Source organism: Toxorhynchites rutilus, chromosome 3 (assembly GCF_029784135.1).
Source record: "Toxorhynchites rutilus septentrionalis strain SRP chromosome 3, ASM2978413v1, whole genome shotgun sequence".
Classification (NCBI taxonomy): Eukaryota; Metazoa; Arthropoda; class Insecta; order Diptera; family Culicidae; genus Toxorhynchites; species Toxorhynchites rutilus.
This window is the reverse complement of record NC_073746.1, coordinates 225,422,487-225,442,486: the sequence shown is the minus strand read 5'-3', so window position 1 is coordinate 225,442,486 and position 20,000 is coordinate 225,422,487. Positions and strand designations below refer to the sequence as shown.

The window sequence follows — 20,000 nt, the reverse complement described above, 5'->3', positions numbered from 1 at the left end:
ATTTTAACTTATTACTGACAGGCTTTTTCTTTCAAACGAAAGCATGTGTTGTTATTTTTAATGTTAACTGTGGAGAAATGTCAATGCTTAAAAACTAGTCTCTCCAATTATCCATTTCCCGAAAAAATCGAACATTTTCCAAAACCTGCAAAGTACCAGAGTACTGCTAAAAAACAATGGCATAGAGGGTTGGGAGGTTATTATTCGGTCCGGCGGAAGAATATTCACACACACAATCTCATTAGAATCCTCGTTACACGTACTGATCATTTCCTCCAACTCCCCCACAAAGGAAATTCTATGAGAAATTCACCTAAGGTTGTTACGGACAAAAAATCATATAGATTTTCAATAATATTTGCTAAATTAATCGATATTTGCAAACATTCACAACTAAAAATGCAAGAATAAATAAGAAACCTTCCGTCTTCTAAAGTAAACAAATCTAAATGCGCAGCGAAGGTTATATGTGTTGAGAATAATGAATAAGTTCAGCTTCGGGATCAGTTTCGTAAGACTATGCTAATGATGATGAGATTTTGTGGAAATATCAGGAAATTTATTGACACAGTTGTAGAGTAAGAACTAGGACTACGTATTTTAATTATTCAAAAGTAACAAGTAATTATTTTCATTCAAAATATAACTATTTGAAACTGCCTTTGGGCGTGTTAATCTGATAGTGTTTTTTTTTTTCACGCCAACTTCAAGCTTTAATAAATGTCGACAGGATATCTTCGATAAAGCGAATCCCTTCAGAATATATAGGTAATAAACAAAAAAAAAGATTAAACATTGAGGTGCGTCCACATTATGCCGAATGATGTCGATCGGTCTGTACCAGGCGACATATTCGGTTCGTTATGTAATGTGGACGCCCCATCGGGTGCACGAAGCCGGCACGTCGGCAAGCCCGAGCGGTACGTCCACATTTAGTCGACTTTACCAAGGCCGATTGGCGTAATGTGGACGCGTCTTTATGTAAGTCGAAATGGAAACCGTTTTTTGTAGGCTATTATGACAATTCTCATTTGCAACCAGAAAAACTTTGTATATTTATTACGGATGATTTCCATTCTAATATAGTAAAAAGTACAAAATCAAGAAAAATCAGGAAAAATCAGGATCATTTCAGAAAAATCAGAGCAAATTTAGTGTTTGTCAGAATATTAGGGAACGTGTCAAAAAGTCTGGGAAATTCTGAAAAATCAGGAAGGTTGGCATCTCTGGATGTAGGATTCGAGGATGTCTTGAAGGATATCGTCCAAATCACCAATCAACTCGCACGCATTGGATCATTGTGAGTTCCAAGCTTCTTTTCTTCTTTTCTTCATTCTTTTTTTTTCGCTAAAAAAACTCAAGTTCAAATAGCAAATGGGAAATTAGAGTTGCGTGACAAATTTGAAAACCATGATGTCTTGGATTTCTACTCTAGATTTGATCCAGAAGAGCAATTTCCAGAACTAATAAAACATGCTCATATTATAACTTCTTTGCTTGAATTCTCAAATATTTGTTAGCAATTGTTTCAGTTACGAAAAAAATGAAATCAAAGTCACGAAACAGAATCACTGACAGTCAGTCAGTATCACTGACTATCACTCACATTCGAGCTGATTTAGATAAAATGGCTCAAGAAAAGTAGTTCGAATGAAATCGAAACGGTGTATGTATTTAAGGATTTTCTATATTAAAACAAACAAAAAATATTGTAAAAGCTGATGATTAAAAGAACGTTCAATTTAATCGTGAAGCCATATTCACATTATCAAGTATAGCCATAACTTTGTCAGTGAAATCGCGATTGCTCTCAGCAGAGAAATTTGGAGCGAAGAAAAGTGGTAGCACTACAGTCGTGTAGTTCGAAGTTCCCCTTCACGCACACCAAGTTTCGTGGTCTCATCCGTACTTGTTCGGTTTCCTAGCAACGATAAAGTTCGATCTGTACGAGAAGCGTGTGAACCTTTTTTTATGGACTAGATTCTACCAAATATATACCGGGAATTTGCTATTTTTCTGCAAATATTAGCAAATATTTTACAGATATTTTTTTTAAAGATATTACTACTATCAGTGGTATTTATGTTAATTTTGAACGCGATCTGTCATTTAATTTATTTTCATAGTCATTAAGAACAAGTTAACTTTTTATTTGCTCGGATACTTTTGATATGAATAATTCTATTGTGAAATTTTGTGTTGCAAATAAAATTTCGTGTGCCGAAACGTTGAAAATGTTGCAGAATACATTTGGTTTCTCAATTATGTCGAAAACACGGGTGTATGAATGGTATAGGTCATTCAAAGACGACCTAGAAGAGATGAACGATTTGTCACGTCAAGGACGACCATTCACCTCTTCAACTGATGAAAACATAGATGAAATAAAAGTAATAGTGCTCGGAAATCGTCATTTGAGTTTGAGAGAGCTAACCCGGGAATTGCATATCTCTCACGAAGCCGTTCATCATATTGTGGTTGTTTTTTGACAAACTGCTGCAAACGAGTCGAAACCGAAAAACCCCGTCAAAGTCGATCAAAAGTGAAGATAACGCTTTCTTCGATATTCGTGGTGTTCCGGAATTCCTTTCGGAGGGCCAAACGGTCAATGAAAAATATTACCTTAACGTTATTCGACGTTGCAGAGAGAAAATCCCTCGCAAACGGTCAAATTTGTTAATGGATAACATATGGATTTTGTACCAAGACAATGCACCAGCTCAGCGATCGATCATTGTGAACGAATTTTTGACCGAAAGTGGCACGAATGTGATTGAACAAGTACCGTACTCTCCAGATATGGCCCAGTGTAACTTTTTCCTGTTTGCGAAATTTAAATTACCACTTCGTGAAACCCGTTTCGGAAGCAATGAAGACATAAAAACGAACTCGCTGCGTGAACTGGCGGCAATTCCTGAATACAGCTATAAAATGTGAATTTTATGTTGGATTTTCGTATTGCTTCAGAAGGGACCTATTTTGAAGGTTGTAATATAAATTTAGATGATTAGCATTTTGTTAAAAAACACAAATTCTCGATATATATTTGGCAAAATGTATTGCAAATTTCATGCAAGATACAATTCGAATCCAACCCGTATTAACACGATTCGATGGAAAAACAGTACAGAAAACATTTCTGCAACCGAACATGTCGGTCGGATGGCACTTACGTTCTCAGTGGAACTTTTGCCTTCTCAACGTTGGTATTACTTGCATCATTTTTATTAGTAGTACCTAGTTGAGATTTCTGTTCCGGATAACACGCCTTGAATGTATTCTCGAGTGACAAGCTCCAGAATACGCGTGATCACAGTGCAAGTTGGAAGAAATTTCGTTGACGAAAAATCCCCCGACCAGAACGGGTATCGAACCCGAACCCCCGGCATGATAATGTGGGACGCCAACCACCCGGCCACGGGAGCACAATAACTGAACATACGGAACTAATTTTATCGCGAGTACTTCTTCGCAAATTTTTAGTTAGATTGCGTAAATGGACAATGGATTTGAAATGTTTCTACGCATTTGTCACAATCCATAAAATTATAATTTTCTTGAAAACAACTATTGAATAATTGAAAAATGTCAAACTTGATTTAAACGAAAATCATACAATCCTCTTGGCCCAAATTGTGCCGACCAAAACGAGCAACTAACGTAGCAGCGAAGCACAATTTGAATATATCCATACCAATGCGAAAACAGTCGTAGCTAACCATTGTGCAGTATTCCATCGCTGGAAAAAAAATGCGAAAGAAGCTGCACAATAAATACTGGCTTTGCTACGGCATACTTTTTCAATTAAAGCCAGTATAAAATAAATTTCATTTGTGATTTTTATTCCAATCTCGCTCCAACCATCGAGCAATTATCACCCATAACTGTGCAGTTTTACGCGACACGAAGTCAGAAAAAAAACCGCTTCGGAGGGTCGATAGTGTATTATGAACAGAAACTGTCACACCTCGCAGTGCAATTCCGAATTCTTTTGGAATATCTGCCCTCGAGCCCAAGGTAAAGACTCGAAGAAAGCAGACTCGTACCGACTTTCATACCGTCAGGTAGAGAGTGTTTGGGTAACAATGAATCAATGTTTCAAGTGATGGTGGAAGAGCCAATACATAATCGTTCGTGATTGTAGTGTGTGTCAGTTGCAAAAAAAGACAGTTGGTTTGTCATGCTATATTCAGTGCAAATTGCGACATATTGCCAACTTGTGTATTGTTCTCGCGACCACAAGACAGAATCACGAATCAACCATATTTAACTTCTTCTACAAAATCACGCAAACTATTAACCGTTTTCATGGCCGCCAAAACATCTCACCAAAGAGGTAATTCTAAAATTTATACATCGAAATAAAGTGAATAGTGAATATAATGGTTCAAAAAATTCATATAAACAGAAATTACCATTACACAGCTACATGAGTAGGCTTTTTTCAGCACCATCATTCTCTAGCCTCCGTAAAGCATCTGGAAGCCTAATTTTTCATTATGTCTCTGTTTCCAAAATCATGTTTCCTGATCGCATAAATCACAGCATCCGAAATATAAAAATATAACATGCGAATAGGGGAACACGCTTTACATTAGTAGCGTATAAACTCTTTTGGTTCGCGTGTCTGCTCTCAGCCACCATACCTTTCTTACCGTTCTGGTCGCTTGTCTGCTCTCAGCCACCACAGCAAGGAACTATACTAATCTTATACTTTACGCAACAATTTATCAGTTCACACTTTTTATAAACGAATTTTAATGTCTAGTGAACTTGTTCAAGAATTGAAACGGTGCTTCTATGAATAATAAATAACGGTACTCAGTATAAACAAAAGTTGTTACCCATGCTTGAGGAAAGACTCAATGCAAAATTTCATGCATTGCGGCAATGTGTAGATGTAAAGAGTTCTGTTGTTCTGTATGTTCAAACAGAAAGATTAAAGGCGGAAGACACCAAACTATTTTTTGTCATATATGCGAAAACCAGGGCTGTATTTTAAGCATTGTTTCGAATGATATCATACGAAGAAAATTTTTTACACGTATTTTTTATATAAAAGTAACACATTGAAATACATGTTTAGTGAATTCTTATCTGAAGTTTGCAAAAAAATTAATCATGTTCATCTTTCATAACCTCACAAGTTTTGAATACACTGCCTATAATCTAACAAAGTTATACATCACTGCTTTTTCAAGTAAAAATAATTACGACCAGTACGATACCCATGTTCAAATTTACTACGACCTCAAAGGGTTAATCATTATCATGTCCATCGAATTCCGCACCCTGCAAATAATCTCAACGTTGGTGTTAAATGTCAAGCACCTGATCTAGTTCAACTCGAAATACCAAATACGTTGTCATAATTATCTGAAACACCAAGAGCGCTGTGAGTTTCTTCTTGGTATCTGCAAAGCGTACATCTACCTTTCACTGTACCAAAACTAGCAGATGAACTTTAATTCTACGAACACTACGTAATACTGAAATGTTGTAAGATTGAACATAAAGGCCAGACAAAATGTCAACATGGTTTGGGTGAAATATCAATTAATCAACATCAGAGCATCATACTCAGACGTAAAAATATTCAAATAAACATTCTTCCAAGCAATGATCGCAACTTGCTATTTAGTGGATATTGGGTGTGATGAACATTGAATTTTAAAACACTGGGCAGTGTTTTAAAATTCAAGTGCGCTTTGAACGCTCCCAATCCAGGTTTTCTAAGTGACAAAAAGACATCGTTAACATAAAATTAGCCACATTAAATGTTATATTCTATGGAGTGGAACAGATTCTACAATTTCACTAATTCATGCGCTCGCAAGACGATTAAGCGAAAATTTTAAGGAAACGGTAGAAGATTATTTTACATTAAGGACTGTTGTCACGACGCCCAAGAAAGCAGATAAGTGTCTGAGTCAGTACGCTATACCCGTAGGAGACGAATTGAGGATAATTAAAGAAGAGTGTAACTGCACATTATGTTGAGTAGTTTATGCTGCATAAACCAAATGTTTCACGAAAAGCTAGCACTTGAATATACCGTTCTGAATCATATTTCGGACAACATCATATTTCGGACACTTTGTTCTAATATCTTGTAATGCTTAATGCACTGATGATATAACTATCAAATTAATATCACAATTGCTTCTTTAGAGTAATTCCTTGGTTTCACTATCATTCCACATGAGGACTACATTTGAATTATAACATAATCGGCAGAAATCTTACAACACTACTCATTATGGTTTGTGTTTGACGTTTCCTTAGCGCGAGCACGTAGAATTTACCCGTTCATAAATATTTAAATTTCTCCCGTGTTTCATCATTTCTCATCATCATTAACAGTTTACTGTGATTGCTTGGTAAGTGTTTCGCAGTTCACTATAGAATATAATCAAGTGCAATGTAATTTTCGTCCCAAAAATTACAAAATAAAGTGTTCGAAATTTGATTTTTATTCGCTTCATTTGAAAAGCATTTTATTCGATGATTTTTTTATGTTTTAAATTAAATGGGTACAAAAGTAGAAAGCTTAAAAGCATATTGAACTAATTTACTAAAGATATCAACCAAATAATACCTGTGCATAAAGTTTAGATCTGTTTTCTGCATCATATGCCTTAAGCGTCCGAAATATGATTCAGAACGGTAATTAACATTTTGGACATAGACAAAAATTCACGTTTTCTCGCCTGTTGAATAGAATGTTAACAGACAAAGCTGAATGTAAATGGTGTATATTCAAACGAAATTAGTTCAACGGGTATATATAAAGCGGTGGTGGGACATTTCAACAAATTAAACTAATTCAGCTATGATAGACCGTTTATTGATGCTACTTGGTGGATGGCAGTGCACGGAGAACTCGCTGAAGGGCACGCTAGAAATAGAAATCCGTCTTTGGTCTACAGGTTTTACTGATTTGATATTTAAATAGAAAATACATTACGCAATTATAACAGTAACTGTCAAACACATAGAGCAATTCCACGCCAAATCAGCCGAAAAACAGCTAATTTTGACGCGACCCTCGTCGATTTTATTGAAACTTGTTACATATAATCGAAGCTTCCACAATCAAGATTTTCATTGGCATATGACCAATTTGAATAACGACTGATTTTTTAAAAGGGCGTATTTCAAATAATTGATCTTTTTCAAATTTCTTGAACATGACGGTATAACACGACGAACATATTTTAAGAGACTATTTACTATAAAAAAGACAATAAATTAGAAATATTTTTTTAAATAACTCGAGAATGGCTGCATTTAAAAGGAAATTGATAAAGAGCTTTTATGTTTTGAATCACATGAGAATAGTTTTACCATAATGATGTATTTAGCAAAGTTGTTGCAAATTATCAACAAATTCATAAAATTTCATGAACATGGCGGTATAACACGACAAACATATTAAAAAAGCCTATTACTATGAAAAAGACAATGAATGAAAAATGATTGTTAACATACAAAAATTCGAAGTTTCAAAAATTCATAAAAATTCGATATTCCACAAAGTTCGTCATTAATAGTTTTACCATCTTCGATATATTTTTTAAATTTTCTACATGACTTCTGTTTTATGTGCAAAAATAAAAAAAATAAAAATATATATTTTTGATATTGCAAATTAAAGTTGTTTTTGTAAATAAAAAAAGATTTAACTTGAAAAAATACAGAACCAACGTTGAGTAGGGCATGCTCACCCAAACTGAGATAAAAACTATCTACTCCGGACCAGTAGCAAAAGTTTATCCGTCACCTTGGTTTTGAGAACCGTTTCAATAGATATCCGTTGTCTTGCCTCTGAATTGGCAAAAAAATACACAATTTCCACAAGACAAATATAATTGCTGGTTGAGTTTTCTAGAGAGGAATCCGAAACATTGTGTGGTTTTTTATCATTCAAAATCTTAAGAATCCTATTACATATCAATTGCAACTATTCTCTCTTCCCCTCTTAAATTTTCCACACACTATATAGAAAATCTCTTAGTATTTTGAAATTATTGTAACAAGTCATTCGTTTCTCTAAAGGTGTCAGTTTTACCACGGCCGATTTTACCCACTTCTATTTATTTCACCTAAAAACATCATTTTTTGTATTCAATCAAAATTCGAGTTCTGCTCAAAATATTATCAACAGGTACTTGTTCATGTTGAGTTTAAGAGAGATTCTGTATTCTGTGTAGATCCTTATCCTTTTATTCCCTAAATCAAACTTAACAGTCCTATCCCTACATCAGCTGTCACTAGTGAAATGGCTCTCCTCAGCGAAAGCCTTAAACAACAGCCATGACAGGGCGAAGAGTCCTGATGGTGAATACGCGACCAGTGACTAGTTCTTCTGGATTGAGCCGTGAGCGAGTCAACACGTATTAACACGTTTGACTGCGGCGATCAACGGATGCCGGAACGGAAGAGGTTGTGAGTGGACCGCGAGGATTTCTTCAAGGCGTATCCTGAACCGACGGGAGCGATCGGTGGAGGTAAGCCTGAGCCTGATTGTGGCCTGAATCAGCGTCCTCACCAAGCGTGCGAGGAGCGATTAGGTGCAATCAGTTCCTGTATTTGGCGGTTAATGTTGTGTCACCGTGATAGTCTCTCTTTTCGTTGCAGACCCCCCTGCTCCCACAATGCAAGCTGCTTTCAGGAAAGAGAGATCGACCAACAAAAAAAAACCCGGACATGCTTTTGCATGTGACTATTTGATTTATTAGATTAATTAGAATTATAATTAGAAATACACTGAATTCAACTACACTTTTTATCTGCCGAATAAATCCAGTTACAGGTTTCGACATCGCATAAAAAATTAACAAACATTATTTTCTTTATAAAAAATGGTTATATCTCTATTTTGAATACGCCCTTTCAAAAAATCAGTCGTAATTTCATTCGATCATACGCTAATGAAAATTGTGATTTTGGGTAGCTCCCATCATAAGTACCAAGTTTCAAAAAAATCGAAGAGGTTCGAGTCAGTGGCCGGCTGATTTGGTGTGGAATTGCTCCATGGAATGTTCATTGTTGATAATCATTTCTACATAATTTTGTATTTACGATAAGTCCCTCTTCTCCTGGTATTCTGACACCACTTTCGCGACCGCACCTATTTCGGTTCTTTTTAGCTGTAAAATAGGTTGAAGGGTAACCATATCAGTCAACTTAGCGAATAAGATAAACTAGGTCATATCAAAAAGGGTAATAATTCGATTGTGTTTCGGGTATTGACGATATCCGGCCTATTAACCTCCCCGACGGTTCTGATATTGACCGCTGAGTCTGTGCGAGAGCAATGACGGGGAAGGGCAAAATGGATTCAAACCAAAATAATTGTACGCCCAACATGTGATACTCTCGGTTCGTGGAAATCCAATCGATGATTAGGCCAGAGTTATTGTGATGATTTCCCATTTCCATTGAATGATTTAATGTCCACCATCGTCCTTTTCCGGACGAAAAAGTGCTCTGTACGTGCTCTGTAGTGCTCTGTGTACGAAACTGTATCCTGACAGTGAATGGGGTGCACCATTCCATGCGCTATTGAAATTGCCTTCATTTTCGATAATCACATCAAGAGCAGATATTTCCGCCCACACAGTTATTGCGTAACAAGGGAGGGATGTGGGAGCGTACGTATCGTATCGTGCGAAGTTAGCACGTGAATTAAGCGCTTAATAGTTATTACAGTGGGTAAAGAGCTGATCCACGACTAAAACATTTATCAAGTTTCCTCGAAGCACCCAAAGTTTGGGGTTTTCGAATGGAATCAATAGAATGGATTTTCCATTTCAATGCGAAACGAATTAAACAGAGCTTGGATTATCTGACCACAATCGTGAAGGCACACCCAAATCCGATGAGTATGGTCATTCTCAAGATTGCACTGGCGAGAAACATCGATTACAATAATTGCATGCAGAGTTTCATTCCATGCGCTTAGGAATAAGATATTTGCAATTTCAACTTTATCCCAGTATGTAAATGCCGCAATAAATTGCGAACGTAAGGATGATTGCACATTCCGGAGAATCGTTTTCCATCCCACACTCGTTGGTTGAATGATGAAATCCCTACAAGAGTAGGAGGTTCGTCTCGAAGTATACTATAATCTAGCGACAGGAGATAATAAAAGCCGTTGTCGTTCATGTGGAAGATCCTCAGACAGTTCTTACCAGTTGCGTATCCTTTCCAACTAACGTACGTGATATTAATGAATCTTGTAACATGTTGCATTCAATGACAGCGTTGACAGCACCATACTATAATTATAACAATCATTTGCAATAGAAAATTATGTAATTCCGGCAAGTGATACTTCCTGGAGAGTAACAGGAGACAATTGTACACAATTAACATGAGATTAATTCGCGCTATGTCATCGGGATGATTTTATAGAGGAATGTTGTAATACGTGGTAGTCTTCTCCAAGAGTGTTGAGCTAATTGATGAACTGTGCAGCTATCATTTCAGCAATCTTTCTATAGACAAACAATTTCATCATAAATTCGTATCTTCTATTTCTGAATAAGTTTGCTTTTAGATATGTGAAAAGCTGCACCATCTAACACAAGATAACTGTCTCAGAAGAGAAATATTTATGTAATTCTATTAATGTAAATTCAAACTGTAGGACACTAGAATCCCACTACCCATTACCACAGTTTACATAGTATACGTATACACAGTTCAAATACTGTAACAGGAAGTAATCTATTACCACTTTACTAACTATTGTTTCACACACATATATAAAGGCCATGAAGGCAATAAATGAGAATTGTAAAATCAGTTGGAATATAGCCTCGGAGTATTAAACATCTATCCACGAGTTTTTACTTTCAAATCTCAATTTTAATCGCAAGTTCCGCGAGTTATCTCTCGTCCGAAATTCGATAGTCGGAAAGTTATTTTATTTTAAAGTTCTCGGATTGTGCGAGATTTCGGCGAAACAGTGTCGCGAACAATTAATGAAAAATGACCGGGCGTCAAAACAGCAAGGTCATCTGGGTGGTCCGTTAAGGGTGTGAGAGGCCGGGAGTTCAGGATGCCTTCAATATGGATAGTTGCCGTGGAAAATTCGTCCAAAGTGTAAGAATGTCCACCAAAAATACGACGAAAGTGAAATTTAAATGATTTCACTCCGGCCTCCCACAAACCCCCGAAGTGCGGGGAACGAGCCGGAATGAAGAAGAAGCTTATCCCAGAATCGACGCAATAATTCTTCCATTCTGGTGCCGAAACCCGGGATCCACCACCAAACCATTAATTGTTCGCGACACTGTTTCGCCGAAATCTCGCACAATCCGAGAACTTTAAAATAAAATAACTTTCCGACTATCGAATTTCGGACGAGAGATAACGCGCGGAACTTGCGAATAAAATTGAGATTTGAAAGTAAAAACTCGTGGATAGATGTTTAATACTCCGATATTCCAACTGATCCGACTCAGTATTCTGTGTAGTTTCACTAGGAAACTGTTCGAAGTACGTGAGTGTTTCCAATTTCATCGAATGTCACCACAAAATCCATTTAAGAAGATTCGATTTATCGGGACTAGTTCGCGCCTACGTTTCAACGCCTACACCTTTCCAATTCTTGCAATATTGCTGCACCCAATTCCAGCAGTGTATTAGTGAAGCGGAAATTTTCCATCTGTTTGAACGACTTCAATTTCCACCCTCCTGCGGTTGCAATTGCATTTACAATAATAAAGCGAAATAACATTTCCCGGTTTCAGCATTGCTGCCTTTCTCTCTGCTTATATCTGGTTTTCCTGTTTCTAGAAGCAGTTAGGCTTCACAGGTTCTACTGGTCTAATTGCATGTCTTTGGCATGTTTTAGACCGGAATATGGTGGTTTGATTAATTGCGACTGGCATTCATTACGCTTTATCTCTGTATAAGTTAGTCTATAAACGGATCACAGAGAAGAACATAAAGAAAATCATTGGGTATCACTGAAGGACCATGTCAAAATGTACCAAACATAAAATTCAAAAAAACTTTTTTTTCTTTAAAATTTTCATATCCGCGAGTTAAAACAAGCCCATTTTCCTAAATCTGCCCATAATTGCTCGTTTCACTCTCTTCAAAATCACGTTTGTCGAAGGCACACCGCTTGCTACCACGGCAATGTTGGAATCGCAAAGCTATAACCGGTAATCTAATTGCACAATTCATGCTCGGAGTTTGTCGGGTGTAGAGGAAAAAGTTTGGTTCAAAATTTGAGTGGGGAAAAAACTTTCCAAACGATATGAAGATGTGAACCGAAGCATCAATTATGTCGGAAATAGAATATATTACAGCTAGGAAAATTTTTGGCTGAGATATAATCAATGGTATCATCGCTATGCAACAAAAATTAACGCTCGAATACTCTGATCTTGTTTCAATTCTCCAACTTTTGATGATGAAAACCGCTGCTCTCGATGGGTGCACTCAAGCGATCGATCTGCACCAGGAAGGCGTAAATGCAACCCGTGCGAACTAGAGTTGAAGGGATAGAAAGAGCTTTAGAAGTTTTTCCAGATAGTTGCAGAGTCATACCTATCGAACAGAAGTTTTCCGGAAAATTCCACGCGTTGTAGCGGACTTAACGAAGGTTTTGATTTAGTCTCTCGCTCTCACCACCGCATCGCTTGATGTAAATATGAATGTCGCACTTTGCAGAGGTTTTTACTATATCTTTGTGTACATGAAAGTTCACATATACAACATAAAATTATATCGTAGTGAATGTCATCGATTAAATTTCTTGTTGTTTTTTTTTCAACTTTCTCTTTCAGTTTTGTAAAAAGTTCCGCGTAGGGGAACGGTGCTGTGAATTCGAATGCTTAGATCCGCCCGGAGAGGATGAAATGTATCAGGTAAGGAGATGCAATTGATGCCAACGTGTCAACCAAAAGTTTTGTTTATGCAGATAACGCCTACAATTTGTCTTTTAGTCCCCTAAAACAAAAGTTTAGTTTGAGTTTTATAGATAACTAGCTGACCCGGCAAACTTCGTCCCGCCCAAAATTTATTTTTCGTTATCACATTCACGTTTTCTTACTAAGCGCACGTTCATGGGTCCAATCGCAGAACTGTTCATTGATTGATTTTCTAATCTACCCTTTGAAATTACCTTTTACTATAAAATTCCTAGTACTTCTACCAAAACTCGTCATTATAACATCAGATTATTTTCAGACGCAATTCTCGTTCAAGATTTTTTAACCACTTGCAAATAACGTGTTTATCCGTTACATGAACTAAATGTTTGATACAGAAAATATGATAGAAAATATATATATTTTTTTATTCTTTATTTTTGAGACTTTCAGCCTCCTGGACTGGTTTGTCTCAGATGATAGAATAAAGACAGCCCTAAATCGGACACTTCCTTTCTCGAGTTTTGCTCTTATCAACACATTCGGTGATCCATTTTTATTTATATACATAGAAGAAGATATAGGAGTGCGTTTTATCACACTATCAGCCCTCTCTCCTTCAGAGAGAGGGGAGGAGTGTCTATCTACCATATGAACGTTTCGTGCCCCCTAGAACCTTCACATGTCGAGTTCGGCTCCATTTGCTTGATTGTTTTCGAGTTATGCACAAATTTGTGTTTCATTTGTATGACAGCCCCCCCTTAGAGAGGTGGGTGGGGTGTCTAACCACCATAGAAACATTTACTGCACCCTAAAACCTCCATATGCCTAATTTGGTTTTATTTGCTTGATTAATTTCCGAGTAATGCAAAAATTTGTGTTTCATTTGTATGGCAGCCCCCCTTAAGAGAGGTCGGCCGTCTGTTATTGCAGGATGCAAAATAAAGCAACGGCACCACGATCATGCTGAAGTAGTTCTATGCAGTGTTCCAATATACGTTACAGTTTGTTCAGGAAGTCACTGTTCTTCGAATGCATTTTCTCATGGGCTCGATTTTCAAAGTCGAAGCCCATGTAGTCACTACTTGCATATAAAGAACATCCGTGTGAACATTTGATTCCGACTTGTGCAGATATCAGATTTTTGAGTTTGTGTACAGATTAGCGTTACGTAACATAAGGGGGAGGGGGGTTCGTTTTGCGTTACTTTTTGTTACATAGGGGGGAGGGGGTCCAAAAACCTAATTTTTAGCGTTACGTAGTTTGTGCACGACGCCTAACAAGTAACAGCAAGGCAAAAAATAATTCGACCGTTCATTATCACGTGAGAAGGCTTATTTTCATGAGTCAGACCTTTCGCCAAAAATGGAAGATATTTTTTACGTCGCATTGACGCCAGTAGCTTTTTTTCAAACGTTATACATTGATATAAGCGCCTTGATCACAACCAACGCAGAACGGAGAGAATCAAAACAAAATTTTGACTTTTGTTGCAAATAGCAACCTTGCGAAGAAGTAACTACTGGATCGCCAAATTTCACAGAAAAATCGATTGTGCTGTCTGTCGGCGGGATTTCCAGGTAATCGATTTTTTCTCGTTTGAACTTCTACCACGAAGAATTCACAAGTGTACTGACATGAATCAGGTAATTTAATGTTTTACCCAACACGTCGAGCCCTAACCGAGCTAAAGGAACGATAATTTTTCGTCGGGCCGAGCTTATATCTATAACATGAAAAAAACGACTGTTTTTCATCAGCAACTCAATAAAAAAGGATCTACCGAGAAAAATGCATCGATTTTGCCTAAACCTTGTCCATTTACCACTTCAAAAAATAGATAAGACCTGTAGGTTACTCCATCCTGAAGGTGTCACCTACATCTTTTTACGCAGTTTTTTTTGCGCGGTTGTTTACGAGGTTTTTTTAGGCGGATTTTCCAATTAACGCGGTTTTTTTACGCGGATTTTCAAATTAACGCGTTTTATTTCGCGGATTTTTCAATTAACGCGGATTTTTTTTAAGCGGTACCCGCGCAATTCCACATCTCTCCCTCAGCTCACATTTTTCTCTCATGCATCATTTTCCCTCAGAGCATATTACTTTGCTTTGAAGGAAATTATTGGAACGGGGGATTCACGGGTAGCGATTCGTGAATGTCTTTCCCTGTCTACATAGCTCTGGACAGTTCAAAAGTGGTACTGCTCGTGTACAAATCACAAGGGAATCTAGCAACAGCAGATGACCTAATTCGTGAGGAAACCCGAACTATAGCAACCAGTAACCAACGAAATTGCAAGAAAAAACTACGGGTTTTCGGAAGCGAGCAACACTCAACTTTTTACTTCCGTTCTACGCAAAAATAGTCCCATTTGATATCTATCATTAGGTGACATTTTTTTTTACGCAGATTTTCCAATTTACGCGGATTTTCGAATTAACGCGGTTTTGTTTCACGCGGATTTTCCAAATAAATTCCCCGCGTAAAAAACATGGGTGTATCCGCTTACTTGCGGTCTCGTCCAAATATACTTATTTTTGATGAACTCAGTTTGTTGTAGAGGGAATTTGATGATTATTATGCCGATAAGTTAGTTGAGATTAGGTACCGATTTAAACTGAGGATCCTACGCCGTTTGGAAAATCGATTCGACAAGATCGATCTTTTTCTAAAGATCGCCCAATCCTAGTTGAGATGGCATAGTTTTTTACAACGCATATTTTTATCTCAATAATGAAATAGTTGAGTTTTAATTTTAGTTTTTAAATTTGGTTTTAATTTTAAAATTTAAATCTAAGGTTTTAATTTTTGAACATATGCTACGGCAAAGGGTCGGGTTCAAGTGTTGCTCTGATCTCGTGTGGGTCGTTCGTATTTTTGGAGAGCTTCGTATTTTGGTTTGTTTCATTTACATTTTGTGGCCCTAATATGGAGCAACCAACCGTTGTGATGCGAGCCCGTTGCCAAGCGGGATTAAATGTAGAAGTAACTGACGACGTGAAGCAGCTGCTTGCTAACAACAAATTTGTAATGCTCCCGATGAATGCTAGCAAAAATATACGGAGAACAAAATTGTACCAAAGAGTAAATTCTCAAATTTCTGAAAAACGAAGTGATGAATAAAATGGTTTCATTGTCCTCCGTTTACAAAGCGACCAGACCTTGAACATATTCTGACGTAGGACTACTACGTCTGTACCAAATCATATTTTTAAATTTTTCCTAATTCTATGGTTAGTAAGGTAGAAAACCGACTACTCGCGGTCGACTCGAGTTTAGAAGGGGGACATATTTTCTTCAGGAAAAGGATGGGATATAAGAAAATTATAACAATGTTGATGATCACACTTTATTTTCAAATATATTCGTATAACTATTGTGTATTTACATTTTAACTTATACTACTGTTTATAGCAAGGGAACCATTTACGCGCAAAGGCAGAAAAAGAGGGTATAAGGATATACACACACGAAGATTGATGACTTTTAGGAAAACATATATTTGGGACATGTAATCAATGGAGGCGATCTGGCGTAGTGGTAACATCCATGCCTCTCACGCTAAAGGTCACGAGTTCAATTCTCACTCCCGACATTCTTCCAAAAATGGAAGTAAAAGTGACGAACCATCCAAATGAGTTGAAAGTATAGTGACTACAGAAAAAAAACAATTAATCAATGTCGAACCGAACCAACTTATCTCTCATCGGTACATTGTGTACCAAATCAGATAACGGGTCAGGTTTTTATGAAAGTTAATAACTATTGTTACCGTCGCATACGAGTCCCTAATTTGTGAATGGTTTAAAATGTGAAAATTGGAAACACTCCCATTTCCTAATACATTTGTTCTGTGCATTTCTGTACAATTCTTGCTATCAATAACGAACAACAAGTGTATCAGCGAGGTACAATATTATAACGGGGAATGAACTTTTAAACTTAAAGCTTTCATAATATAAAAAAGTTGGAAAGTACTCTGGATTCGTTTTTACGCGATTTTTTTCCGTGATTTTATTTTCCGCGATTCTTTCGAAATCACGCGTTTTTTCGCGATTCCTTCGAAATTACGCGATTTTCTTGAAATTACACGATCCGCCTGTCGTCGCCTAGTTGGGAAAAGAAATTGTGCGAGTGCGCGTGCGAGTGTGGTTGTGAAGAGCGCGCGCCGATGAAGTGGCAAAAGCGATTCTCTCGAAATTACGCGATTTTTTTACTCGATTTGATGTGACCCTGAAAAAGCCCTTTACGCGATTTTTTTGCACCAGTCGCGTAAAAAATCGGCGTACAATATGAAAAACACAGCAAATCAAATGCATCGTTCGTTCTACTGACAACGTGAAGATAAAAAATATTGCAATTTATGCTCCTCCTTCGCCAGTTTCACATAAGGAAACAAATTGCGGCATATGGTCTTGTATATTGTTCTCGCGAGGGTGATAATGAGTCAGCAATCAATTGTCTTCAATTTTTTCTACAACACCACGCAACCCAACCACTCTTTCAGAGTAACATCAAAACATTTTTTGCTGAAATAGATAAGTTCGGCAAAAACTTTTTCGTTCTCAATAACGAAAAATAGTATCAGACTTGATTCTCCTTCTTGAATCAGAGCTGAAAAATCCCATCTGCACCTGCGGTTTTATATGGTTAAAGGGATCTACTCTGGCCCTCGTGAAAACCAATCCAGCAACTACATTTGCGACTTCCTTTGTACTTTTAGGTCCTATGAGACACCTTCGAGAGCATTCTATGACACGATTATAGTTAGGACTGATATCAGAATGAATCGATGTAGATTTCGGGAAGTGAGTCTTCATCAGTAAGTCTGATACTTCTGAGGGAGATTTTGTGAACGAATTGTCGTCCTTCTTATGGGAATCTAACCCGTTCGAGTGGTCTTGTGGTCTTGCAACGATTGGGGTTTAATACTTTCATTTTCTCTTATTTCTGCTATATTCGGCTAGGGCGCTCCTGTATTGAAACTAATCTTACTATCCGGCCGGATATCGGATATTAGAAAAAAATCATTAATTTCTCATTAAAACAAGATAAACCATATTTTTTCCAGAATAAATTAATATTAACTCATAACGTTATTACTTTTACTATGAATTGTTTAACCGATTACCCTATGCTTCGTACACCAAGCCAGCTTCAGAGAACAATCGTTCTTTGTAAACACTACTGTATGGAGCTGAAAGAGGAACTCTTACAAACATTGCCAATTGGGGTACTGCTTAACGTAAGGAACGTGATTGCGAACCAATCGAAATGTTTTCGTATAACAATCGATTTTGTTAGCAATGGTATTTTTCCTTTTCTCGACGATGACTATCTTTTTTATTTGCCGCCTCGTTGGGGCTGTCTCAAAAGGTGATGTGAGTTTCGCGTATCAGGTTTAATTTAGTTTCGTTTCTTTTGCTTCGTTCAATTTGATTTGTGTCGAAATGAGCGTACCTTTTCTCAGATTATCATCCCTGAAGACAGTTCCAAGTTTTTTAATCTTGAAAAAATAATTGATTGTTGTTCTTTGCTTATTTGAATTCGTAGTACTTACCTGACCTAGACTAGTATTAACATTATTTCAATATATCCACAAAAATTTCATCATCATTCTTGAGAGAAAAAATGTGTTCAATATTTCTTGCTGAAAACATGATACTTTATTAAGGGATGTTCATTCTATACGGAAAATTTAATAATAGTTAATTATTTTTATGTAAAGATGTGTTTATTCTCCCTAAAATGTAATCTTTTTTTAGCTTCATGCAAAAATGCAGTATCTCCCAGTTTCGTCTTCGCAAATAAAGAGCCGAATATCCGGCCGCCGGATATCCGGTTATCCGGCCACGAAGCTTGCCGGATATCCGGTATCAGGTATCCGGCCAAACTACTATCCGTTTCATCACTAGAAAAAATACTGAAAGTGCATCTTAATATAGTGTATCGAGAATATTATCAACAGTTTTTTTCATAAAAAATTGAAGTATTAAAATAAATCTTGAAATATTGAAAAAAAATTTTTTTGGAGGATTGAAAGATTCAGTACTGGTTAAATTTATATTTGAATACAGCCATTTCATGTGGGTGGTCCAAGAAATCAACTTTTTTCTCTTTTTTCCAAAATTTTCTTTATAACTTTTGAACTACAAGACCGAATTAGATAATCAAACATATCAAATTAAAGCCAATTAGTTAGTCTCCTTTGAAAAAATATTATACTTGCAAAAATTTTGGATTTTGATTCTGTAATTATTGATTGTAATAGTTCTTTGTTGTTTCATAATCTCGGTACCAAGGGCGTCATTTTTTTTTTCTTGAAAGCTGAAGTTTTTTTACATAACATATCCAAAAATTAGTTATTTTTGTTCTAGAGTTATAATTTTAAAAATTAGCCGATGGTCCGAAAAATCAATTTTTACCCCTTTTTTTCACCGCCAAAAATCATAACTTTTGAACTATTGGACCGATTCAGATGATCGACATATTAAATTAAAGCTAATAAGGCTAGACCCAATTACAAAAATAATCAACTTGGAAGAAAAGCGGATGTTGTCTTCGTAATTATGATTTGTAACCGTTTTTTTTATAGTTTACATGGTTTCGGGAACAAGGGCGCCATATTTTTTTATTTTTTTTCTTGAAAGCTGTGGTTTTTTCACATAACATATCTGGATTTCAGAGAGGTTTTTTTTTTTGTTTTATAGTTATGATTTTTCAAAGTTAACATGCTTCCAGTTTTCGTTCAACATTCTTGTGCGACTGGACTACACCTATGCGAAGAGAATCCAATTTTACGCAAATGTAAGATCAACTCAGTAGCCCAGTAGTTTAATAGTTATGATTGTTTTAAAAAAAGGCATTTTTGGAAAGAAAAAAAAAGGGGGAAATGACCATCGGTTAACTCTTTCATTACGGCAGTGTGCTCCGCCAAAGTGCTACCCCTGTACGGAGCACTGCGCCGAAAAGTGTGCACATCGCGCTGGTGTGATCGAAGAGCAGTATGAATTTCATGTCGTCTAAAGACGACGCTCGTACACACAGCTCGTTGCGCGGATATCGTCTACAGATGACACTCGTACACACAGGACGTCGCGCGG

At 36.8% G+C, this 20,000-nt stretch overlaps 1 protein-coding gene across 5 annotated transcripts in view; it reads left to right on the top strand.

The window, feature by feature from the left end:
* Nucleotides 1-20,000, top strand: part of LOC129780295 (integral membrane protein DGCR2/IDD-like) — a 152,566-nt gene that overhangs the window by 113,472 nt on the left and 19,094 nt on the right. For all 5 annotated transcript variants that reach the window (XR_008743878.1, XR_008743880.1, XR_008743879.1 and 2 more), the window contains exon 4: nt 12,813-12,893. Coding sequence is in view for 2 of the 5 variants with exons in the window: in XM_055788372.1 (XP_055644347.1) it covers nt 12,813-12,893 (81 nt within the window). In the remaining 3 variants the exon portion in view is untranslated. The remainder of the gene's footprint in view (nt 1-12,812; nt 12,894-20,000) is intronic.